The 25876-nt window shown below is 44.3% G+C and overlaps 1 protein-coding gene across 4 annotated transcripts in view; it reads left to right on the plus strand.

The window, feature by feature from the left end:
* Nucleotides 1-25876, plus strand: part of myo5aa (myosin VAa) — a 203929-nt gene that overhangs the window by 50991 nt on the left and 127062 nt on the right. For 3 of the 4 annotated variants that reach the window (XM_070858409.1, XM_070858410.1, XM_070858411.1), the window contains exons 2-4: nt 13326-13436; nt 20166-20337; nt 23969-24113. In XM_070858409.1, coding sequence (XP_070714510.1) covers nt 13326-13436; nt 20166-20337; nt 23969-24113 — 428 coding nt within the window. Of the gene's footprint in view, nt 1-13325; nt 13437-20165; nt 20338-21692; nt 21858-23968; nt 24114-25876 lie in introns of those variants that run through there. The other variant, XM_070858412.1, reaches the window with a different exon arrangement.

Genomic DNA, 25876 nt, shown 5'->3' on the forward strand with positions numbered 1-25876 from the left:
ATAATCTTCCAATCCTCCTTAGATACGGGGATGGTGCCAGAGGACTGGAGAATTGCAAATGTTACACCCTTGTTCAAAAAAGGATGCGAGGATAAACCCAGCAACTACTGGCCAGTCAGTTTAACATAGGTAGTGGGGAAGCTTTTACAAACGATAATCCGGGACATTATTAACAGTCACTTAGACAAGTGTGGATTAATTAAGGAAAGCCAGCATGGATTTGTTAAAGGCAAATCGTGTTTAACTAACTTTATTGAGGTTTTTGATGAGGTAAGAGAGGGTTGATGAGGGCAATACAGTTGATGTGGTGTACATGGATTTCCAAAAGACAGAATAGGCTTACCAGCAAAGTTGAAACTTGTGGAATAAAAGGGATAGTGGCAGCATGAATATGAAATTGGCTCAGTGACGGGAAACAAAGAGGAGTGGTGAACGGTTGTTTTTCGGACTGGAGGTAGATAGACAGTGGTGTTCCCCAAGGGTCGGTACTCGGACCACTGCTTTTCTTGATGTATATTAATGACTTGGACTTGGGTGTACAAGGCACAGTTAGAAAATTTGCAGATGACAAAACTTGGAAGTGTAGTGGGGAGGATAGTGATAAACTTCAAGAGGACATAGATAGGCTGGTGGAATGGGCGGCAGATAATGCAGAAAAGTGAAACATTTTTGTAGGAAGAATGAGGAGAGGCAATATAAACGAAAGGGTACAATCCTAAAGAGGATGCATAAACTGAGAGACCTGGGGTTGTATGTGCACAAATCATTGAAGGTGGCACAGCAGGATGAAAAAGCAGTTAAAAAAACATATGAGATCCTGAGCTTCATAAATTGAGGGATGGAGTACAAAAGCAAGAAAGTTATGATCGTTTATACAACACTGGTTAGCCTTAACTGGAGTATTGTGTCCAATTCTGGGCACCGCGTTTTAGGAAGGATGTGAAGGCCTTAGAGAGGGCGCAGAAAAGATTTACAAGAATGCTTCCAGGGATGAGGGACTTCAGTTACGTGGATAGACTGGAGAAGCTGGGGTTGTTCCCTTTAGAGTAGAGAAGTTTGAGAGGAGATTTGATAGAGGTGCTCAAAATCATGAGGGGTTTAGACAGAGTGGATAGAGAGAAACTGTTCCCATTGGTGGAAGGGTCGAGAACCAGAGGACACAGAGTTAAGGTGATTGGCAGAAAAACCAAAGGTGACATGAGGAAAAACATTTTTATGCAACGAATGGTTAGGATCTGGAATGCACTGCCTGAGAAGGTGATGGAGGCAGATTCAAGCGTGGCTTTCAAAAGGGAATTGGATAAGTACCTGAAGGAAAACAATTTCCAGGGCTACGGGAAAAGGGCGGGAGAGTGGGACGAGCTTGAAGTGCTCTTGAAGAGAGCAGGTACGGGCTCGATGGGCCGAATGGCCTCCTTCTGTGCTGTAACCATTCATCTATGAACACCTAACATGCGATGCTGTTGCCCATCTGCTTGTCCCTAATTCCCTGTTGTTCCGACCAATCTCCAATATTAACATATTCTAATCAATGACCCCATGATCAGATCAACTTCTGACGTACATCGGCAGTCTGTGGGTTTAAACTGTATCACTTTGAATGAACTGCAATGCAGGATGGTTAATGAGGCAAAGCAAAAGATGTTCATTTATCTCCTTTGTCCAATATTCTTACAATACCTCCCCCTCCCTTCGCCTCCCCCCACCCGCCCACCCCCCCCAAACTGCTCCCCAGCTGATTTCAACTGATAAAGCTGAAAGCAGGGCTGGAATGTGCCACCTTCCCGATCAGTGTGGGTCAATACCACAGCAGCTGGTACATTACCAACTGAGCAGTCCAAGGGGATTTGTCCTCCACGTTGCAATAATTGACTAAAATGAGTTCCGATGAACGTTCCCGCTGGCCGCACAGTGGTTGGGATGTCCCACGCAGGCCACTCACCGGCTATTCAATGGAAGAAACTAGGCCTGTGTGGAAATTTGAATGGGCCACACAGCCAGTTAAAGGGGCTGCGCGTGGAAAACAAATGAGATGGAACATGATCTGGCCTTTACTGCTAACTCATTACCACGGTGACCCCTTGAACCACCTGAGCTATGAATTGGTTGCAGTTCGCAATTACTTGTACTCATTGAGAGGAGACTTAACTGATAGTGGAATAGAAAATAAATGGATGCCTCCATGGAAAAGGTAATGGCTTTAACCACTGGGGAAAGTGCATTAAAATGAACAGTTAGAGTAGGTTGTGCTCTGAGCAGTTAAGGTTTGGAATAGGGATGCTCTCAACTCCTCCAACATTTCAAATATTAATCGACATCATTTTTTGAAAACAAACTTATCCCAAGCATGATCCAAGGAGCTGGCTGTGCTGTTAGCTTGTCAGCTCAACACCGATGGTATTGTAAAAGCTGATGCAATGCCACTGATCTCCGATTACTAACATTTTAAATTGACTTTGAACCACAAGTCTTATTGGATGCATAAGAATGTCTGGGTCAAAACAAGTTTGCATTTCATAGACACTGTTCATTCCATTGTGGGACTTAATATTTTTGAAATTGAATACTGTAGATCAACTTTTTTCTCTCTCGCAAGCTTGTGTTTCTCTTCCCTCCCCTACTCCTGCACTCAAACACTGATCAGTTAACCGAATAGAAATTCATTAACCCTCATTATGCCAATATATTATGTTGAACAGTTAAATGTCAGCAACGTCAGTTTTACCATAATCTTCAAATCAAAATTGAATGAAGAATTCTCATAAGAAGCTCCTAACCCAATCTGTCCAATGTCCCACAGTGCTTCACAACAATGAATTACCATGAAATGTAATCACTGCTTTCTGTAACTTTTTCCACTGATCACATTTGGTCACGTAATGTAAAGGACTGTCTCATTCCTTCCAGATCATGAGTACCAATTTGTGGACCATCCTAACAGAATGACTACTTTTGTTTTTAAAATACGCTCTCTGGACAGCTATTTCTCTTCAGTGTCATCCTTGCTACCTTTTATCTGTCTTTCTGGTACAGAAAGAGTTACCAAGCTTGTAGTGAGAGTTGGCTCTGCTATTTGCATCACCATCAGCTGCTATTTCCTCACAGACTTTGAGTGTTAATGCTGTGAGGTTGCAGCCCCTCTTCCAATATTTGAAGGGGCTGCTCCTCAAATTCTGGTTGCACTTCAGTCCCACGCTCCTGATCTTTGGACACCCTGTGCGGAGGGGAGCGGGCAGGTCGGAAGGCCTCCTCGTAGGACTGCTCCTGGGCATGGCCAAGGTGGCCATCAGCCAGTCCAGGCAGCGGGCGATCGAGGGGATTGTTCAGCCCGACTGCCTGCCTCTCTTCCGTGGTTACATCCGAGCCAGGGTGTCCCTGGAGATGGAGCATGCGGTGTCCACCTTCCGTGCCTTCCGTGAGAGGTGGGCGCCGTCACCCCCAGCAACCAAATTTTAATTTGATTTAAGTTACTGTCCAACGATTAATTTGTTCAATGTGTTGGTTTTAGTGCCCCCCTTTAATCAGGGGGCACTTGATTTACAGATCAACTTAAAATAGTTGAGTGTTAATGTAGGTGGCTGGCTTATGTCTGTTGTAACTCACATAATGAGGACCCACTGTCTGCCAGGTTAAGGGAAGGGTGGGGGGCCCCAATAGCAGACGCAAGACATTTCATCACAAGAAATGATGGGAAAATAATGTAGGCACGTGGTCTCGTATCATTCTCTCGTGTTGTGGCTGATTACAGAGCTACATTAGCTGAAGCCTGGATATGATGAATGACACATGGAGAATATAAATCACATCAAAGTACTCCAACAGATTACAGTATGGAAGCTTTACTCAGTGACTCAGTCCAGAGACACCATGTTGAATATTGATTTTGAAGTCATTTGCAAAATTTAACTATTTGGAAACTCTCAATCTATAACTTGAAACTTTTTTTTAATGGTCACGGACTTTAAGATTGCAAGTAGACAATTGATGACTGTGTAAGTGAATATTGTGCACAGATTGAGGGGTAAGAAATGATCTCTTTCTGGACAATGTGAGTACTGACTGGGAGTATTTTGTACCATGCCTGTGAACTGGGTGCAGTGAGAGTGATCATTAGCCTGTGGACTGGGTGTTGTAGGATTGATTGCGGAGTGATGCTGTGTGTGTTATAGGATTGATTACGGAGTGTTTCTGTGCAAATGATCTTTCCTCAGGTCAGCACTGTTTTATAAAAAGTGGTGAAGCTTCAAGTGCTTCCATAATGCATGTGTCAGCTGGGGATGTGGAGTTTATAATGGTGTCGAAAAAGCATCTTGAATCAGTGAATTTAAAAGTGAGGTTTACTTAGCAAAATGATTGTTTGTTTGACCGTATCACTGCCTGATCTCACTGCTCTGTTGTGTTTTATGTGGTTTGCACAGGGACTAGGTATCAGGATATCTGGGTTGGTCCAATTCAGCTGATAAACAGCTTGTGCACAATGGTGCTGAGCAATGAGACTGTACAACTTTTTGCAAATTTACATTCTCCAGTTTAAAATAGATTGAGTTAAAGGTTTGAGGTCATTCCATTGCTGATAGCAGGTTGCAATAACTTCGAGTCCGAAGGCCTGGTGCATGTTCAGAAATGTGGAGCACTCGAGTTCTGAAGTGGCTTGGAACGCTATCTGCTCACTTCCAGGGACGAGCTTGTTATCCAACTCCGACTGAGATTTCTTCTCTTGGCCGGCTAGAAATACGCTTTGAGCAGATTCTGCTTAAATCATCATTCCCCCCCCCCCCCCTTGCATTTAGATTGGCAGTATTGGGCAGAAAGGATTGCTGGTGTGGAAATATTTATACTGCAGCAGCTGTGGTTAAGGAAGATTTTTGGTGAGGGCGAGTGAAGGGAAATTTACTCGGGAGTCTTGTGTTGTAGCTTTTATGTTTATATTTTTGTAAACTTTTTTTTTTAGTGGTGACTGGGCTGAAGGCATTGGCACTTTCGATACCCAGTGTTGGGATCAAATGCTGCCAGGTTCCATGTAAAGTAAACATCTCTCGCTGACTGACATTTTCCATTTTCCACAACACATTATCCCGCCCTCAATAAGATTACAAAGTCAGTGCCAACTTGTGTCAAGCTGTGACCATTTTGAAGTTGGCTGCCAGCAATTTGTGCAAAGCTGCACGCACTTGTTTCCTGTAGGAACCTTGAACCTGGAAGGGAGGGGAGACATTTACCGGACTCCACACCAGTCTACTGCGAAAGAAGAGTGACCAACTCAAGGTGCCAGCCAGTGAACTGGTTTATTCCTGACTTTAGTCTATACCTGGTGCTACAGTTGACTTGGGACCAAAACTGGAAAAATGTGTTTTTTTTTTAAAAAGAGGCTTTAGAATTTTGGGTACTGGCAGAGTCCGTGGTGTGTTCTCAGATTCCCACTGACCATGTGAGGTTTACACAAAGGCAGTGTCGTTTGAATGCAGGTTTTGCTGCTTGAAATGAGCAGTGCTTCTGTGTGTGAGTGATGCACTTGGGCAAATCTCCACATACCTCCAAGTGTCCAGCAAAGGTTTCTAAGCCCTTTGGATCAGGCAAAGCGTGCCAGTGGTTTGTCGGCATTGACCAGTCAAGTGGTGGCCAGGTCATGATAATTGAGGTTAATGAGATGTGAGCTTACCAACAAATTGGCAGCAATTTTGTATCAAGTTTTCTTTACATATCATTCTTGTACAGGTTGAACCTCTCTTATCCGGAACCCTCAGGACCCGGCCTGTTCTGGATAAGGGAATTTTCTGGACGAGGGGTGGTCACGTTAAATTGGATGTTACAGGTACTGAGCAAGTGGATATTGGGGCTGGGAGTGCGGCAGAGAGATCACAGGGGGGGCGAGGGGAGGTGGGGGCTGGGGGGGTGAGAGGGGGGGGAGGATCGCGGGGGTCGGCAGCGAGGAAGGACTTCAATTTGTTCATGTCGGAGTTCTGCTCATGCGCCACCCGGTGGCCGAGAATGGTTCTGGACGAGGGGTGGTTCCGGATAAGCGAGTTCTGGATAAGGGAGGTTTAATCTGTAATGGATGTTGACGCAGCCATCAGTAAGTGTGAACTTTTATGATTTATTGGGCCCCCTTCCTGCTCATCAGGATAAATGCTGATGAACCCATTTACTGATCCACTCGGAAAGCCTGACCAGCTTTCAACATTCTTTTGCTTCTATTGCCTCGAGGCAATGCCGCACAAGCACCAGACTCTGCTGTAAGGTGCTGCCTCCGCTTGCTGCAATGCTGAGCAAATAGGAATATACTGCTGCCGGAGTTACTGTTCGAAACAGGAGGTGGATGGGAAGAGTCTCGTTGACATCAGTTAAAGCAATTCCTATTTTGTGGTGCAGTCTTTCTTCAAGAAAATATCTGGGCATTTCTAAATTGACTGGACTGTTTTCTGTAAACCTTTAAAATGTTTTGGTAATTAGTGCAAAATATGAAGGGGCAGAAATTGCCCCACGACAAAAAAGTGGCACACTCACCGCTTTTGTAGTTTCTTTTTCTCCGCCCGAATCCATGGGGCGGAGCCTCGAGCGATATTCAGCTCGGTTTATTTTTTGCGGTGGGGGCGGTGTTGCTGTTGACTGTGGGGCGGTAGTGCCGGTGGTTCGGTTTGGCCGTCGCTCCGAGTCATCAGCGGCGCGCTGACCCGTCACAACGTCCCCGCGCCTTCAGTTAAAGGGGAGGGCCGCTGCGAACTCTGCACTGAGTTCAGTTAGGCCCACTGGGCCACCAGGGAGGGTTTCAGCCGGGCCTGGGACCCAAGAAGGGGGTACCGTCCACCCTTGTCGGGCTGACCTCGGAGTCGGCCGACAATTAAAATAAAATGGAGCTGCCGGCAGCGCGCCTTCCCCTTTAAGGACGGGCGGCACCGCCCAGGCACACGCAGCTTCCCGCAGGGGAAAGCTGTCGGTGGCACCGACCAGTGGCCGCTCCGCTCTTGCGGGGTGGAAAGGGAGTCGCCGCTGGGTGACATGGCGTCGGCGCACGGGCAGTGTGGAAAGCTGTTGCCGCCGCTCCCGGCCAGGGGGCAATTTAGGGCGGGTCGGCCCATCCATCGCCCCCGCTCAGTGAGGCCCCTCCGCTGCAGGCGGTAATGGGCCTTAAAGAGGGGGGCAATTTTGGCCCCGAAGTCTTTTAGTATAACTCCGAGTTATACGAGTGTATGACTAGTATCTTCTGCTATGCATAGGTTTGCTTTGTGGGGGGATGGGGGAGCGGAGGGAACCTAATCCTTTTTTACCAGTTTGGAATCCATTTGTCTTTAGTCCGCATTGTCTTTTGATCAGTAGCTTTACCTTAGTCAGAAATTCAGCTGTCATTCTCCTCATACTGCAGAGCATTTAAGTCCTCAAACTATCTATGTTGCACTTCTCTGAACTGTCTCCGATCGTGCATCATTGAACTTTGTTCCCACAGTGTGACAAATATGACTTCATGTAACCTAATCAAGGTTAGAATTATTCATGTAAATTTTTAGGCAAATGCTCTGGATGTGCGGAGAGCCGGCATGGGCTGGACGGGCTGAAGAGCCTTCTGTGCTGTAACCGTTCTGTGATTCTATCTGCCCTAGTGTGTTGTTGATCACCGATTCATATTGACTTGGAAATCCTCAAGAAATGTTCATCATCATTTTGGCCAATATTTATCCCTCAATCAACATAACAAAAAAACAGATTATCTGGTCATTATCACATTGCTGTTTGTGGGAGCTTGCTGTGCGCAAATTGGCTGCTGTGTTTCCCATATTACAACAGTGACTACACTCACAAAGTACTTCATTGGCTGTAAAGCGCTTTGAGACATCCGGTGGTTGTGAAAGGCGCTATATAAATACAAGTCTGTCTTTTTTTTCTTTATCAACGCAGCCAAATCCTTTTCTTTTCCACCTTTGTTGATGATTCACATGTTTTCAACTCTCATTACATCACTACTCCACGTTAATAGCCCCGTGCCATTCCGAACCCATTTGCTTCATTGGTCGAGATCTGTGTGAAATGCTGCTTACCTCCTTTTTATTTGGGAAAAAGTAATTCGGAAGAATAAAAAAAAGTCAACACAGAAGAGTGTGAAAAACTTTGAGCTTCATTCCCAAAATGTTGGTGCACGAGTGTAAAGGGAAGAAGCTGGCAGTGTGTCCACTTGTTTAAAACCGACGGAGCTGGGCTCCTCCACTCGCCCACTAACTAACGTCTGTGCTCAATGATCTCGTGTTCTGTTAACATTAGTTTGTCCTCGACTGCCCAAACAGCAATCAGTGGGCCACACGAGCCTCCAGATCCCTGTCAAGCTAGAAAACATGGTCCAATTTCAGCTTCTATTTCTCATTTGCTGTTGTGTTCTATTTGAATTTTTATGGGCCTGAGGGATTTGGAGTGGGCTGATTTTAGCTCTGTTACTTTATCGGTGGATAAATCCTAAATCCGAGCATGTAAAGCCTGGACAGCACTGGCCCACCCTAATGGAATCAGGTAGGCCATGAAACGTCATTGGAAAAATGTTGAGCAAGTCAACCTCATGGAGACGCTGATGGATTCTTTAGTTAAATTGAAGCGAGTGGTATTTTAGAGATTTCTCTGGATGAACTGTGTGATTTATAAAAAAAAAATGTGTTCACAGGATATGGGCGTTGCTGGCAAAGCCAACATTTATTGCCCATCCCCAATTGCCCTTGAATGCCGTGAGTGGCTCGCTAGGCTATTTCAGAGGGCAGTTAAGTGTCAACCACATTGCTGTGGGTCTGGAGTCACATGGCGGCCAGACTGGGTAAGGACAGCAGATGGGTTTTTACGACAATCCGGTAGTTTCATGGTCAACATGACTGACACCAGGGAGGCCGAAATGATCCCTTTCTATAAGACCCCTGGCCGCGGTGGGGCCGCCATTTTGTAAATTGCCTCCTTTTGTTTGGGAGCGGTGCAGGGGACTCCCCCATCCGTTTTCCCGCCACATCGTGCACACGCTGACCCCTTACTGACCGGCAGTGACCCCATTTCCAAAATTGCCCCACGGGAGCGGTGCTGCCATCGGTCGATGCCCCCGCCAGCCTTTTCTGTTGGTACCCCTTTTGTGGATTTGGGGGGGTGTGGGGGGGGGAGCGCGCGTGGCCGCCCTTAAAGGGGAGGAGGCACTGCCGTTGACTCCATTTTACTTTTTATTGTCTGCTGACCATTACGCCCTCGGGTTCGGCCGACAGGCAGCCTGGCACCCACTCTTGGGCTTTTAAAAGGTGGAGAGATGGGCGGAAAGGGAGAGAGGTTCAAGTGCAGTGTTCCAGAGAGTAGGAGCAAGGTGGCTGAAGGCTCTGTCACCAATGGTGGGGAGAATGGGTGGGGGGAATGCATAAAAAGTTAGAGAAATGGAAGGGGTGATTGTACCCTAACCGACCCAGTGGGGAATGGATGATCAGATGGGCAGGCAATGGAAAGTAAATTGGCGGAGGGGTGTAAAACGTGGTGATCAATCTAATCCTGTTGGTTTCCCACTGGGTGGGTTAAGCTAAATTGACCCTGAAGTGCTTTGCGGTGTGGGGGGAGAGGAACTTAGGAATGGAGAAGCTTATAAGGATTGGGGAGAGGCGGGATGAGACCATGGAAGGATTTGAAGATGAGGATTTAAAATTTAACATGCTGGGGTTCTGGAGCTAATGTGAGGTACGGGTTGATGGGCAAACAGGGTTTACTGTGCGTCAGAATGGGCCGGATTTTGCTGGAATGGAGCATCTTGCGACCAATGTTCCCTCGCAGGCCGATCACCGGCTTCTCAGTGGGACATTTCGTGCATCATGGAACTTTGAATGGGCTGTGTAGTCCATTAAAGGGACAGAGCACCCAGAAAGAAACTGAGGGAACTTTGCTTGCGGCCTGCCTCGTTAGTCAGACTTACAATTGCACGTTTAAGTTTAAACGTTTTTTGCCCACAAAGTTGCTGGAAGTGCGGGTTGATAACAGCACAGCGAGGGCAGCAGGAAATCCGGGACCTTGATGAACAACGGGACAAACCGTGCATCTCCTTAACCAATGAGATTAAAGGAATGGGAACTAAATGGGGTGAATTAGAGTGGGTGCATTCAATGTCAAATTAGATACAGCAAGAGAAATAGGGACGGGAACAAAAATTGGATTAAGAGAGAGAGCGAAAATGAGAAAAAGGAAAAGTAAGAAGATTGTTTTGTGACATTTTTAAAAAATTACACTGAAACAATTCACAATTTGAAGGAATGGGACTCCACACTTATAACTGTTCACTTTCTGGGCCAGAGAAGTTGATTGGCAGTCATTAACAATTCATCATCATAGGCAGTCCCTCAAAATCGAGGAAGACTTGCTTCCACTCTAAAAGTGAGTTCTCAGGTGACTGTACAGTCCAATATAGGAATTACAGTCTCTGTCACAGGTGGGGACAGACAGTGGTTGAAGGAAACATAGAAACATAGAAAATAGGTGCAGGAGTAGGCCATTCGGCCCCTCGAGCCTGCACCGCCATTCAATGAGTTCATGGCTGAACATGTAACTTCAGTACCCCATTCCTGCTTTCTCGCCATACCCCTTGATCCCCCTAGTAGTAAGGACTTCATCTAACTCCTTTTTGAATATATTTAGGGTGGGTGGGACAGGTTTGCCGCACACTCCTTCCGCTGTCTGCGCTGATTTCTGCATGCTGTTGGCGACGAGACTCGAGGTGCTCAGTACCCCCCCGGATGCTCTTCCTCCATTTAAGGAGGTCTTGGGCCAGGGATTCCCAGGTGCCCCACCGGCATTAACAATTATAATGTCGGTAAAAGGATACATACTAGACTTAACGGACCGGATTTTAAGGTGGTAATGACAGGGAAACTGTCGGCATTCGCCATCATTACCCCTCTGAAACTGACCGCAACTTGAGGATATAGCGCATGCGCAGATAAGTGCAGAAATCCTGAAATTGTGGCCAGTAATTCACTGCTCAGACACAGGTTGCATTGTGGAACTCCCCAGAGCCGGCAATTAGTTGAAATCGCATAAGGAAAAAAACTTATGATGGAATATCGCTATTTAAAAAAAAAAACCCTAAAACATTAAGCCTCGAGGGTTTTTTTACGGCGTACTAACCGCTGAACACTCATTTTATATCTGCGGAATGTCAAATTTTTCTATTATTGATATTACAAGTTAATATTAATAAGTTTCTAATCTAATTGTTTTTTAAGTTTGATATTTTGGCTTCTAATTTAATCATATGTGTATGTCCCAATCTTTATTTTGATCTCTGTAAAAATATTTTAATAAAAAATTAAATTGGAATCTGTGCATTTCACTTTATGATTTGCTGTCTCTGAGAATTCTACAATGTGATTGGCTGCTGAGCCAGTTTGATGACATCACTGTTGCTGGACGCTTAGGATTCGCTTGATTTGGCGGCAGATTCAAACAAAGGCCGGGAGAGCTGAAATCGACGCCATAGATCGCTAGCTCTGTGAGCAGCGTTGTTCAAGGTCAGCGGCGCGCTCTGTCGCTACGGTGCTGACCACAAATTCTGGGCCAGCTTTCTGTGGCAGGTAATGGGAATGAATGTGCAAATGCAGCACCTTCATGAAAATCATGGGGAGGTTAAGCATGAAATGGCTTTTTCTCAAAGATAAAGGCCGAGCAGCGCAAATCGTCCAGAAACTTGTGACAATTCGCAATTCACGGGATATCTCTTCCTCGTCCAAGTTGCTGGCGTATTTGCGTATTAATAACAAAGTGCGTTCAAACACCGTTATTATTTCAGCAAAATCTGGCCCATTGTGTGTGGCAGAGTTTTGGACAAGTTGTTTATAATGTAGATGTTTTTTTTAATTTTCGAAATCCATTCTTTTCTATGTATTCATTGCCCTCGGTTGTAAGGTTGAACCCAAACTCTCTTAATTGGAGCAGCAGAAATCAAAATGGATGTTTCTCACTGATCGAGGGCTTCCCTTCTGCCTCCTGTACAATGCACAAAGAAGGTTTCCTTATTTCTGAGAGTCAAGATTGAACCGGACAAATCAGTCCACTCCTGTTAATTGGAGGTTTTTATTTTTGCACCCAAAAAAACCCAAATTAAGTGTTTAAAATAATTGAACAGTTGGGTTTTTTAGTGCGTAGAAATGGTGAATTTGGATGAAGTGATTTTGATTTAGCAGTGGATTGTATAACACAGACGGAACTATTTTCTGTTCGACCTCCTGTTGCTGTTTCCAATATTTGTCCAAACCAGCTTCACTGAATTTTCTGGAATGTTTCTTTGTATTGGTTCGTGCTTTGTAATGTCGTGCAGGCTAATTATTGTCTGCTTTAATAAATGCAATCAGAGCTGTGATAGTGGGAAGTTTCACGGTATTTCTTCAATAATGGGAATATTAAACTTCCCATCCATTACCTAGAACCATCTCCATATATGTATCATAGCAGTTCCATCAAGTTTGTGACTCCTGGCTGGCCTCCCACATTCTATGCTACATAAGTTAGAGGTGATCCAAAACTCGACAGCCCTTGTCCTAACTCGTACCAAGTCCTGCTCGCCCATCACCCTTGTGCTCGCTGACCTACATTGGCTCCCAGTTAAGCAACGCCTCGATTTCAAAATTCTCATCCTTGTTTTCAATTCCATCCATGGCCTCGCCCCTCCCTAGCTCTGTAAACTCTTTCAGCCCCACAACCCCCCCTCCGAGATGTCTGCGCTCCTTTAATCCTGTCCTCTTGAGCATCCCTGATTATGATCGCTCAACCATTGGTGGCTGTGACTTCAGCTGCCTCGACCTTAAGCTCTGGAACTCTCTCCCTAAACCTCTCCGCCTCTCTACCTCTCTTTCCTCCTTTTAAGACATTCTTTAAAACCTACCTCTTTCACCAAGCTTTTGGTCATCTGCTGTAATTTCTCCTTATGTGGCTCGGTGTGAATTTTTTTGTCTGATAATACTCCTGTGAAGTGTCTTGGGTCATTTCACTACTTTAAAGGCGCTTATATAAATACAAGTTGTTATGGTTTGTGAACAACATAACTGTCGTAAATCCCTTACTATGGTCCAGTCCATCAGATTTATCAATAATGGGATGAGAACCATGCTGAATGAACCGCTCTCAGGGCACTGCGACCACGACACAGTATATCAACATCTAGAAAACGATCGTTTTGCCAGGTCCTGATTTCCTAGCCTGTGTCAGGAAGGGTGTGCAGAATAATTTATGGTACAGTTGGCAGAATTGGGGGCCACTTAATGTTCTATTTAACAGTTATACCGACTCCCTTTTGCTTCAGAGACTTATTCTCAATCTGTCCCTGTTTCTCTTGTGTGTTTCAGTTTGCCCGGGTTTGGATCCCTGATGGAGAGGAGGTCTGGAAATCTGCAGAACTTCTCAAAGACTACAAACCAGGGGACACAGTGCTTCATCTGAAATTGGAGGATGACCAGGTAAATCGATGTCCTAGGTGGAGCGTACGCTGGCAGATATTGCAAGATACAGTCTGACACCTAGAATATTAATGCTGACTTAGAGGAATTCGTTTTTTCCTTCCTATACTACGTCACATGAGTGGGACATTGGTGTTGGCAAATATACAGTGATGCCCTTCATGGCAATCGTGCTGGGGATACACATCAGCAGATTCCCCCCTCCCTTATGCAGATCAAGCCAAGGCCTTCTAGTTTAAAAAAAAATGATTTCATGCATTTAAGAATCCAGAGTTAACTTGTGCTGATCCAGCGTAATTCAGCCAAATCAGCGGAAACGATTGAGGAATTTCAAGCTCAAGTTGCATTCAGCGCAAATTAAATTTGCGCGATTTTTTTTTTTTACATTGCTTTAAAAAAACATTGCACTGGAAGCCAACCCCGCCCACAAAACTGGCCACGCCCCCAGGGAATTCATGAGCCTGGCGAGCTTCCGCCATTGGCGGCCCTTCAAGGAGGCTCTTCACAATAAGCTGGGGTCAATTATTTTAGGCGCAAAGGCACTAATTAGACGCTTTTTTAAAAAGTTAAAAAATATTAAATATTTAATTTACTAAGAAACTGACTAGTGTACTCCAATGAAACTAATAAATGGTTCTGTAGAGTTTCACGAAGTCCTTTTTCAATTATTTAAAATCAGGTTACTCACAGGCGGTGGACTGGACACTCTTAATTAAAACTGCTTTTTTGTGATAAACCCACTTTCAGCTGTATTGATATAACTGCACCAGGTTACCACACTTAAAAAAAAAAAAAAAAATTAAGGAATATTTTTTAATGCCGGAGGGGACAAAAATGAACATTTGTGTTGATTGACTGCCGGATTGAGCCGATTCATTGGAAGATATGGGGGGAAATTCTGGTCGGAGGCTTCCTGTGGATGAATGCATCTGACCCGAAAATTTTTTGCGAAAATACCTGGTGGACCTGGAGACGCCTTCGATTGCGGTCAGAGGCCTTCATTTGATGCACAGCGTACGAGGAGATGACTTTCCTGTATGTACGGAGTAACATGGACCTGAACCACCAATCACTGGGTCGTATTCTCATCGATAATAATGGGAACTCCGTTTTTATGAGTTCCCATTACTATCGATGAGAAAACCCTCGTAAAACAAGAAACGCAACATCATAAAAAATACACCTCACATTTAAAATTAATTGAAATTAAAGTTAATTAAATGTTTTAGAAAAAAAAAATATATTTTTTAATGTGTTTTAATAGGATTTAAAATAAACTTACCTTAATGGACAGGGATTTTAACATAAAAATGTATGATTACATTTCATTGTTATATGTTTTAAAATTCTTATGCTGGTAAAAGTAAGCTATACGCCTGCTTTTATCAGGCGTAAAAGTTTGAAGGGCATTCATTGGGCATGAGTTGGGCAAATAGCCCAATCTCTCCCGCGGGGATGTCCTTCTCCCGGGGATGCGTAGAATCTGTTGAGAGAAATCTTGACAGATCAGTAAAGCCAGTTTCGGGGCATGCGCATCTCGCACTTTGTGCGCACCCGGTGAGGCCGGAATTTTCGGCACAAGGTGTTTGGGATTATGCAAATGAGTTTGAATGGCTACTTGAACCAAAACTTCACTTCGGGAAAACCGGTGCAATTTGCGCCCAGATTGACGATGGCTTCCAAAGCGGAAAGTCTACCCCCTTCATCATCATTTGCCATTTTTATAATGCGACGATCAATATGGTTCTGCTAATTTACAACCCCAGCTGCTCCCATGTGTGAGCGGAATCAAAGCCCCCTGGAGAAGGGCAAGTGTCTATTTAAAAAGAACCTAATTGAGAGCTAGCATCATCCTGACCCGAGGCTTCGGTTTGAGTTTTGAGTGTACACAAAGAAACAACCCAACTGGCCGTAACCATTCTTTCAAGGGGTGACGTTACAAGCTGCCACAAAGAATTCATTGTAAACTTGATGCACATCAGGTATTTTCAGTTCCCATAATCAACTGCAGATTATTCCTCTGTAAACTTGCAAGTAATTATGTAATAGACCTCTTTAAAACTGACTGGAAAAGTTTTTTTTAGCAAAGCTGCCTATGTTTGTTTATAAACACACAATGCAACAATGTCAACTGTGCTGAGAAATGTCATTGGACAACTGGCATTGAACATCACTGACGAATGGAGCTCGACTCCCTCCTTGCATAAAAGATTGGCCAAACATCAGAAGAAAGTGAGTCTTTAATACGCTGCTTGCTAAACCTGTGTCAGCTGCTGATTTATTGCAGAAACCCTCATCCACCAAACCCATAGAAACCCGAAGCCTGAGTGACCTATTAAAAATGAACAGCCGATTGCCAGGGTGGACCTTGTCCAAATCCTCGCCCCTTTTGCAGCTTCCAAATGGAGGACCGCAGTCAACAAAATAGTCAACTTTGCACATTTTTATGGTGGTCATGCATTTTACAATGTGTTTTATGAATAACTGATAGCAAAGAGCGATTTCAAACCTGTAAGCTAATCTCGGCGCTCTGATTGTTTGGAAAGTGACTTTCCTTTTTATTTTTAAGTGGGTGAATTTTTGTGCATGTGTCACTACTAAGCAATCGAACACTCGCCTATTTCATGTACTTAATTTTAGTATCCAGTTAACCAGTAAAGGTCCCGATATTCTGACCCAACCATGTACCTAAACCCCACCGCAGAATTATATTTCCCACGGCACTAGTATGACTTTTCCATTTCTCACCTTAGCCATTCTATTGGGTTCTATGAGTGAGATTGCCAGTTGTATTGTATGCACCTATGAGTATGCTCACAGGTTTGTAGAGCTGTTGAAGGGGGGCCATCAATCGGTCCAGGCAATGGGCTGTCGAGGGGGTCGTTCAACCCGACTGCCTTGCCTCTCTTCCGCGGTTACATCCGAGCCAGGGTGTCTCCGGAGATGGAGCACGCGGTGTCCACCAGGACACTCGCGGCCTTCTGCGAGAGCTGGGCGCCGAAGGGACTGGAGTGCATCATCACCCCCGGCAACCAAATTCTAATTTGATTTAAGTTACAGGCAAAAGCTTAATTTGATTGATGTGTTGAGTTTTAGTGCCCCCCCTTTAATAAGGGGGCACTTGTATTAAAGTTTGCCATCTAAATTACCCCTTTCAGGGGGCATTTGATTTACAGGGGCAACTAAAATAGATGTAGAGGTGTTGAGTTGGGAATGGCTTAGCCAGTCACGTAATGTTCACAAGACTCAATAAAACCCCAGCTAGTTGGGTTCAGGGGATCCATGATGAGGCAGGTGATTGAGAGCCTGGTGGATGAACTGATAATGTGTAGTGTGATTGTTAAACCTTTGCTAATAAACCAACGAGTTCTGAAAAAGCAATGTGTTGCTATGAATTCTTAAGCAAAGAATCCATGAAGCAAATACATTACACCAATTAGTGGCAAATTATGGTCAGTTCTGTGCTCTGGACTCTGCCCATTAGGACATAAATTGAGATTGTTCAAACCTTCGATTCCTTACAGCCCCCAGAAACTTTTCATCCGATCGGTTTGGGCTCGATTTAAGCACAAGTCCCAGAGAGATGAAAGAACAGCCCACTACTTCACTGCCTCACGTGCTCCTCTGAGCGTGTCTGTCATGGTTTATGTTTTTGAACCCCTTGATATCATTACAACATTGTAATCTGTTTATGTCTGCAACAAACTGCCTTTTAATTCCCCGTTTGCTTTATGTAAACATTGGGAGCTGAAATCCAGTCCAAAGGATGGGTCTATTTAATATAGATTTTAATTCAGTCAGCAGCTATTGAGTAGGGAGAATCATGAACTTTTAAAGACGCTTAGGAAGCAAGGGCATCAGGCTTCCAGATATTTCATTGCCTATTCATCCTGTTTGTCTCATTGTGTGACCTCCTAGTGTTGCTGAATCACCGTAAGCTCACCCTGGTTAATAATGGGATTTAGTGTCTGGGGCAAAGTTTGAAACGTGCAGAGCTGCCGATTGATTCTTCACTGACACGGGGTCAGTTAGCAATGTTGCTGATTGTGACACTGTTCCTGCGTGCTCCCAAGCTCCGCTGTGGGTAGATTTTCTTTTGACACCCACATTGTAAATGAGGCCCTGCTATACATCATCACCATCATCATCATCGGCAGTCCCTCGGAATCGAGGAAGACTTGCTTCCACTCTTGGCATAAGTCCTTAGGTGGCTGTACAGTCCAATACGAGAGCTACAGTCTCTGTCACAGGTGGGACAAACAGTCGTTGAGGGAAGGGGTGGGTGGGACTGGTTTGCCGCACGCTCTTTCCGCTGCCTGCGCTTGATTTCTGCGTGCTCTCGGCGATGAGACTCGAGGTGCTCAGAACCCTCCTGGATGCTCTTCCTCCACTTAGGGCGATCTTTGGCCAGGGACTCCCAGGTGTCAGTGGGGATGTTGCACTTTATCAGGAAGGCTTTGAGGGTGGTGTACAGGCCACTGCTGGTGGCATTTTATTCCAGTAACTTGGACTTGTTAGTAATTTAACCTGTAAAACTTAGTAAATTTGCTTTCAGCTGAGGCAGGGTCATCAGAAAAGACTCCATGCTGTGAAACATTTTGGGGTACTCCTGCCCACCCTATCCTCCTCCCCCCTCCCCCTGTTATTTTGGTGGAAGTAAGATGGGATCGGGTGTATCTGTCGATCTACCACCGCCCGTTTTCTGCTACCACTGAAAGTTAAAGTTCCTCCCATATAGTCAAGTTTATTTACAAGTACAGGCAACTCTCGATTATCCGGGTCCCTCCGGGATTGGGCTATACCGGGCAAACGATTTCTCCGTCAGAGCGAGTTGACACTACAGTTAATGCTTACAGTACTGCAGGTGTGCTCTAACCAATAGCTGTAGCGTATCTTCTAATTCTTGAATTCTAGTCCTCTAGATCTAAAGACCATTAGGCTTGTTGATTACTTCCTGTAACTGTTCGTGGCATTTTAATGAATTATGAGTTGCAGTGGACCTGTGTGCGAGCAGCAGCGGGAGCCGAGGCAAGGCAGAGCGCTTAAAGGCTCAACAGACAACATTTGAAAGGAACATCAGAGTTTTAAAGTGACGTCACACACACGGAATTTTAAATGCAGTGACAACGGTTTCCCGTTGCATCCGTGTGCGGATAATCGAGAGTTGCCTGTAATACAATTACACAGAAGCAGATAGCCAGCCGTATAGTGCTTTGACATACACAATACTTAAATTGTTCCAAATGAAATTGTTCTTTTCAAAAATTTCCAACTAAGTCTCTCAACCGTTTGATAACTCCATGCGGTGTGGGTAGGGAACTAAAGATTCTGGTGAATAAACAAGCTCCTTTTATATAAAAGGAACTATTGGGATTCCAGAGGTAGGTTTCACTGCCCACGGGCAAAGGAATTCTTCTCAATGGTCAGACAATTAGCATATTCAACATGTCTAACACTTGAGTAGATGGCAGGGGTGAACATGGTCTCTTGGCCATTGTTGCTTTTGACACCTGGCCTGCAGAGAAACCATTCTTCGTGAACAAAGAGCAAAATATGCAGATGCTAGACATGTGAAACAAAAACTGAAAGCACTGGAAACACTCAGCAACTCAGACAGCGGAGCGATCGCAAGTCGATGATTCAGGCACTAATCCCTTCCTCAGAACTGTTCTTGTGTCCGATATGAGCCGTCAAAGAAATGCCCATTGTACCTCTAGGGGCTAGTAATTAATCTATTCTCCTAAAGCAAACTATTGTATCGTGGCTTATCTGCAGATTGAAAGACCTCTCTCATGCTGGCATACAGCTTCCATCTAACCTTGGTTCTTAAAAAAAAATGCATCACCTTTATATTTCTGGCGATAATAGTGAAAAAAGTTTGAGACACAATGGACACAATCTGTCACAACCTGTAATTCGAAATGGATGATGAATTAAACTTTTCCCCTACGTTTGGTCCAGGTTTTTCTCCTTGCACAACCAGTCCTGCTACAACCAGCTTTTTCTCCCGTTCACTCTGTGGTGTATGGGGGTTTTGTGTGGATCAGGATGGAGTGAAAGGCTTCGGAGCTATCAGTGAGCCATATTTCCAAATGACGTGATGCTCTGCTTGAGTGCCGTCAAACTTAACATTGCCATTGCATTCTGTGACTGTAAGGGTACAATATAAAATGCAATTGAATAGAAATCTCAATGAACTAGAAACATGATTTTAAACATTAGAGATTGGCAATGACAACAATCTTTTTTTTCTTCCCCGCCGGTCCAAAGATAGATCCATAATCATTTTTCTTTCTTTGCTAATTTGATGGGGGAGGGAAAACCAAAGTTTAATTTGATGACCACCAGCTGACTGAAATTTGACTTTGTTAACTTTGACCTTTTTCTCTCGCGTTCCTTTTCAAGCTTTGTGGGAATACTTGAATATTATCAAATTAACTGATATTTGACCCATTTCTCACACCCATTTTTACAGTTTCTGTTGTGCCCTGATTGTTGTAACAACAACTACTTGCAATTATATAGCGCCTTTAACGTAGTAAAATGTCCCAAGGTGCTTCACCAGAGCGGTAACAAACAAAACAGCTGCGTCACATGCTGAAGTAATAACATCGCTTGAAGAAGCACTGAAGCACTTTTTGTCCATTGTGGAGAGTAACTAATGCATGACATCCCCCTCACTCTATTTTGGTCTTTTCAACTAAGCAATTACCCTTACCTTTATTGTAGGAAAATCAATATACAATTGATAAGAAAACGAAGGAACTTCCGCCTCTACGGAACCCTGACATTCTTGTGGGTGAAAATGACCTCACGGCGCTCAGCTATCTCCACGAGCCTGCAATTCTGCATAACCTGAAAGTACGCTTCATGGATTCCAAACTCATCTACACTTATTGTGGTAAGTGAGGGACTATTCTAGTGTCACTCTGCCAGTGAAGGCAAAGGATGATTTGAGCTCAAATTGAGTGGATCACCAATTGATGAGTTTTGGGTTGGAAGAACATTACGTCATTTTCAACCCTGTCACATGCAAGATTAATTGATGCAGTGAACCGATTGACATTGGGTTATGTGCATTGCAACAAAAAAATAACACATGCTCTTTAACTAAGGTGGTCACCTATGACCCGGTGGAGTGTCTAACCTAAGTGTCAATAAATAGTGGGCGAATCCGTTGTTCTAGCGGTGTTGGATTCCAGTGTCTGATATTCACTGCTGGAAATCTACAACCAGCTCATAGTTCTGTATCTTCTTCTACTTTGGGCAATCAGAGTGTCCACTTATTATCACTGTGCACAGTTTTGGTTGGAGTAAAGCTGGTATTTTCTCCCCCCAGAAGCAATGAATGTGTTGAATTTATTTGCGACCACAATGTAAATACCGATCAGTTTCTCTTTGCTATCGTAGGAAGGTGGAACTTTGGTGGTAGAAATGCAATATAATCAATGTCAATTGGTCATAGGGCCCTTTCAAAAAGGTTATTTTTGACTTGTACTACCACTCTTCCTGTTTGTCGTAAGTTGCAGACTGATTCTTCGTGACAATGTAGCAATCAGGAATGGGTTGGTAGCCTTTGTCTTAACACCCCTTCCTCAAAGGTCTGGTGCTTATTCTTACTCTGGAATGTGTGTTACTGTGAAATGGCCTCCCTAATGGCCTGCCTTAAAACTGCCGAGAGTCTTCCCATATCATGCTGCTGGTCTGCTGCTTCCTGCCAGACACTGCCACTCAATTACTATAGAGATTTCCAAGGGGCTGGATCCATTCCCACTGTTGAGATGTTCAGTGGATTAGATCCATTCCCACCGTACAGATTTCCAGAAGAATGAATCCATTTCCATTCATTCCCACTGTACAAACTCGCAATATAAGTATAAAGGTTTTGATTCCATTCTCCAATCGGTAGGCAGTTCAGTTTGGAACCAAGTTGGCTGTAAAGGAATCTCACTTAATCCACACCCTCCAAGGGAGATGGGCAAACTACTATCTCTTGTGCTTCAGCCACAGATGGTTGATGTTGCGAAGCAGTGCTATCTAATGCAGTGCTATTGTGTCACTCCTCACTTCACAGTCAAATAAATTACTTCCAGGATGTGTTATCACAACTCTCTTGCATTTGGCAATGGTGTTGACTCGAGTTGTAGCCTTATGCAAAGTCAGTATTTCAAACAGACTTGCAACTGACTTTCAGTGAGTCATTTTTGCTGCAGCCAATATCCATATTGGATACCACTAACCACAGCTGCAACCTACTGAAAATATTGGAGACGAGTTGGAGATGTCTCTGCTCGTTGACTGTGGAAAGTTTCGCTTAAGAAAAGCCCTTTGATCCACTGCCAGAACCCGATGAGATCGTTGGCATGGGAGAGGTGCGGGGATAAGCACACCTGACGATAGCTACAACCATTCACGGGACAGGTAAGTTTGAGAACATTCATATTCACAATCCCTTGAACGGGAGGAAGGGAATTCAGCGAGTTCATGTGGGGCATGAACATGGAGATTTGTTTACCCCTCTGATTTCAAAATCTCACATTTCCCCCTTGATATTTCATATTTTCTTGTTTGAAAATAGATCTGCAACTAAGTGTTTTAAGACCAATATGCAATTTACTGGAGTCATAATTGGCCTTGCCACATTGATTTATTTTGAAAATTGGTTCAGTATTTTTCTAAAGTACAGATTGAGTTGCAGCAGTTGTTGTAAACTTGGTGCTGTCCCCTCTGGGAATATCCTACAGAAACTTGCACCCGAGGCAGGCGTAACCTGGATCTATTTAGAAAAGAAAGACTTGCGTTTGTTATAGCGCCAATCACGACCACCAGACGTCCAAAAATGCTTTACAGTCAATGAAGTACTTTTCTTTTTTGAAGTGTATTCACTGATGTAATGTAGGAAATGGGATCAGTAGAACAAGGGGAGCGGCACTTAACTCTTATGGAAAAAAGCAAACATGAATTTCCAATCTTAACTAAGTTGTTGGCAGAAAATATCAATGAGTCACTTAGAATCACATAAATATCAGCACAGAAGTGCGGCATTTGGCCCATCTTGTGCTAGTACTGGCTTGATATTGGAACCTCTAATCCCATTTCCCTGCTTTTTCCCTGTACCCGTAAAGATTTTTCTTCAGTTATTGATCGGATTCTGTTTCAATAGATGTGTGGTACAGATAATACATTCCATAGTCTAATAATCCTTTGCCTGGGAAAAAATAGTAACTACCCCCTTTATACCTTACACCTGTGGCAAGCTAGGAGAAAATTACCTGCCGTAAGCCTCTTGGCCATACTTGCACTTGGGAATTATGGGGCAACTTGATTGCAGAAGGAATTGGCCTGTTCTTCATGAAGCTGTATTAGCAACAACAATTTCCATTTATATAGCACCTTTCAACATAGTAAAACGTCCCATAGCGCTTCACAGGAGCACAATCCGACTATTTGACAGTGGGCCAAGTAGACATATTGGGACAGGTGACCAAAAGCTTGGTTAAAGAGGCAGCTTTTAAGGAGCAATTTGGAGGCGAGGTTTAGGGAACGGATAACTTCTGTGTTTCCTTGTATAGCAGAGTCTCTGCTTCTGTTGATGGATTGCTAACGTGGCTTTGGAATGTATGTAATTATAGTTTGCGTGTAGTATTGAATGCGATTGAAAAGACATAATGCACAGCAACCTTGGGCCAATGCTGATTACTGTTGTGCTATTGAACTAGAACCAGTGGCTCTACAATTCAGTCTGATGCTCCTGTCTAGAAGAATGTACCCATTTGTGTCAAAACAAATTAATTTCAATTTGACATTGAGTTCAAGCTCTTGATATTTGATAATTATTCTGACCTAATGTCAGCCGTTTTGTAGCAATACATAAATATCTAAATTGAATTTACTTTTCCTTCGTTCTCCTGAAAATAAGGATCATTTTCTCTGTGCTCTGATGGATCTGTATCCTGCTCCAGTGCAGTAAATTATAAGATTTTAGTATTGCTATTGAAGGTTTTCTATTATGGACCGATTACTCCGTGCATGCATTGGTGGGATTGAGAGAAGTATTAATCAAAAAAAAAATAACGACAGTAGGATTTGAACTATTTATTCTTTCCTGGGATGTGGGCGTCGTTAGCAAGGCCAGCATTTATTGCCCATCCCTAATTGCCCTTGAGAAGATGGTGGTGAGCCACCATTTCAGAGGGCAGTTAAGAGTCAACAACATTGCTGTGGGTCTGGAGTCACATATAGGCCAGACCGGGTAAGGGCGGCAGATTTCCTCCCCTAAAGAACATCAGTGAACCAGATTGTTCTTTACGACAATCCAGTAGTTTCATGGTCACCATCACTGATGCTAACTTTTTATTCTAGATTTATTTAATTAACTGAATTTAAATTCCCCAGCTGCCGTGGTGGGATTTTAACTCACGTCTCCGGATCATTAGTCCAGGCCTCTGGATTACTAGTCAAGTAACATAAGCACGATGCTACCATTGCCAGTAACTATTGTGCTTATACTCCGAATATTTTCTATTTCCTAGGTATTGTTTTGGTAGCCATCAATCCGTATGAGCAGTTGCCGATCTATGGAGAAGATATCATCAATGCCTACAGTGGGCAGAACATGGGAGACATGGACCCACATATCTTTGCTGTGGCGGAGGAAGCATACAAGCAAATGGCCAGGTTTGTGCATTAGATCAGCCAGTTCCAAGTCCCAGTATGTCTTTGTTTATTTTGTTTGAAAGAAAGACTTGCATTTATCCTGACCTCGGGTTTAACAGCCAATGAAGTACTTTTGAAGTGCAGCCACTGTTGGTCTAGTTTAATGGCCGCTTTCAATATTTCTGGGTGTGACAGCCTTGCAAATATTGTTGTGCACCCACTTAGCCCTCGTCCCAACACTCAAAGAGCCAACCAAAGGGAAACAATGCTATGATTTCGGAAATCATCTTTTTAATTAGCAAACAAGAAAAGGACAACATTCCAGTAAGTAAACAAATACTAGAAAAATATAGATGGATAGATATCTGACCTCATGGACAAGCTAAGGTCCTGGTCACCCTGTTTGAAAATCTATGGAGGGTTAAATTGGATAACCCGGGAAAATGGGCACGTGGATTGCGGTATGCGATTAACCCGTGCCTGTTTATTGTGCTGTAGGCAGCATGTTAAATTGGTGCTGCCTGCTGTTTTACATGATTGCTGCGTGCAGCCAGTGCTACCCGCGCTGATCATTGGCTGCATGCATCAGCAGGGGGCCCAATATTGCGGGTGGCAAGAGCTACTGAAAGGCAGCCTGCACCTCTTAATGGGGAGGTGAATTTTGGCTGGAAGAATGGTGGGAATCCTTTGTGAAGTGAGTCTGCTGTGAAAGATGGAAGAATGGCTGAACGTGCGAGAGAGAGTACACCAAAGTTTTCCGATAATCCACTGGAGGTCTGGGGTGCAAGATTTGGAGAGAAGGAGAGATATCTTTTATCCACAGCGGGGCAGGAAGCCTTGGAGACATATTCTCAGGAGGCAGTAGGAAGAATTAGTGGTTGAGGTCAATGCCGGGAGTGTAGCTCCAAGAGCATGGATGCAGTGCAGGAAGAAGTTTAACGATCTGACACGAATTGTCAAGGTGAGTGAGATCAATCTTCAAATGGCACATGCTGCCAACTGCATCATTGGCCTCATCCACTGCTCCGTTCACTACACCTCATCACCCCCCTCTCAACAATCTCTCAATCCGTGCTCAACAATTCTACCTCACGGACTGCAGCCTTACAAGCTCAGACTGCTGCCATCGTGGCTCTGGATACCACTGTTCAAAGGGTGTTCCAGGGCACTGCAGCAATCAGTTTGTTCTCCAGCAGGTTTGCTAAGGCGCTGCCCCGGGAAAGTGGCAGTGGCTCCATGGAACACGAACCTTCTGATCTCTCTCAGGGTGACCGCATCCCTGCTCCCACGCCGCCAGTGCCTGAGCTGTTGCCTGTCAGCCAGACAGACTGCTGCAGCCCAGGCCGAGATGGTGCAGTCTGAAGCCTGGCCCTCTAGGCCCAGAGCTGCTCAAGGTCACCGTTCAGGGCCATCTGCAGTCTCCTCAATTGAAGGTCAGCAGCATTCCACCTCCCATGCTGCAGCCATTGCTGTGCGAGGTTAAGATGCCATTGGCTGGAGTGTGCAGTTGGAAACTGGCAGCGGTGGTTTCAAATCAGCAGTCCTTACTCATTTGCCACATCATCTCGCTGTCTTTAAGGTTGGGTTGTTCTTTGCTGATTTGTTTATTATATTCAGCTCTGAGCTTTGTCATTATTAAAACCAAGAACACAGTGTTTTTCATAGCATCCAAAAATGAATGGGTCATGTAACCGGTGAAATAATTATTTTGCTTCTGGAAGTCTTGAATTATAGAGTAGAAATGAGCCAGAGATCATTGTTCTATTTACCACAGTTTTTAAATG

The sequence above is a fragment of the Pristiophorus japonicus genome, chromosome 17 (genome assembly GCF_044704955.1).
Source record: "Pristiophorus japonicus isolate sPriJap1 chromosome 17, sPriJap1.hap1, whole genome shotgun sequence".
NCBI lineage: Eukaryota > Metazoa > Chordata > Chondrichthyes > Pristiophoridae > Pristiophorus > Pristiophorus japonicus.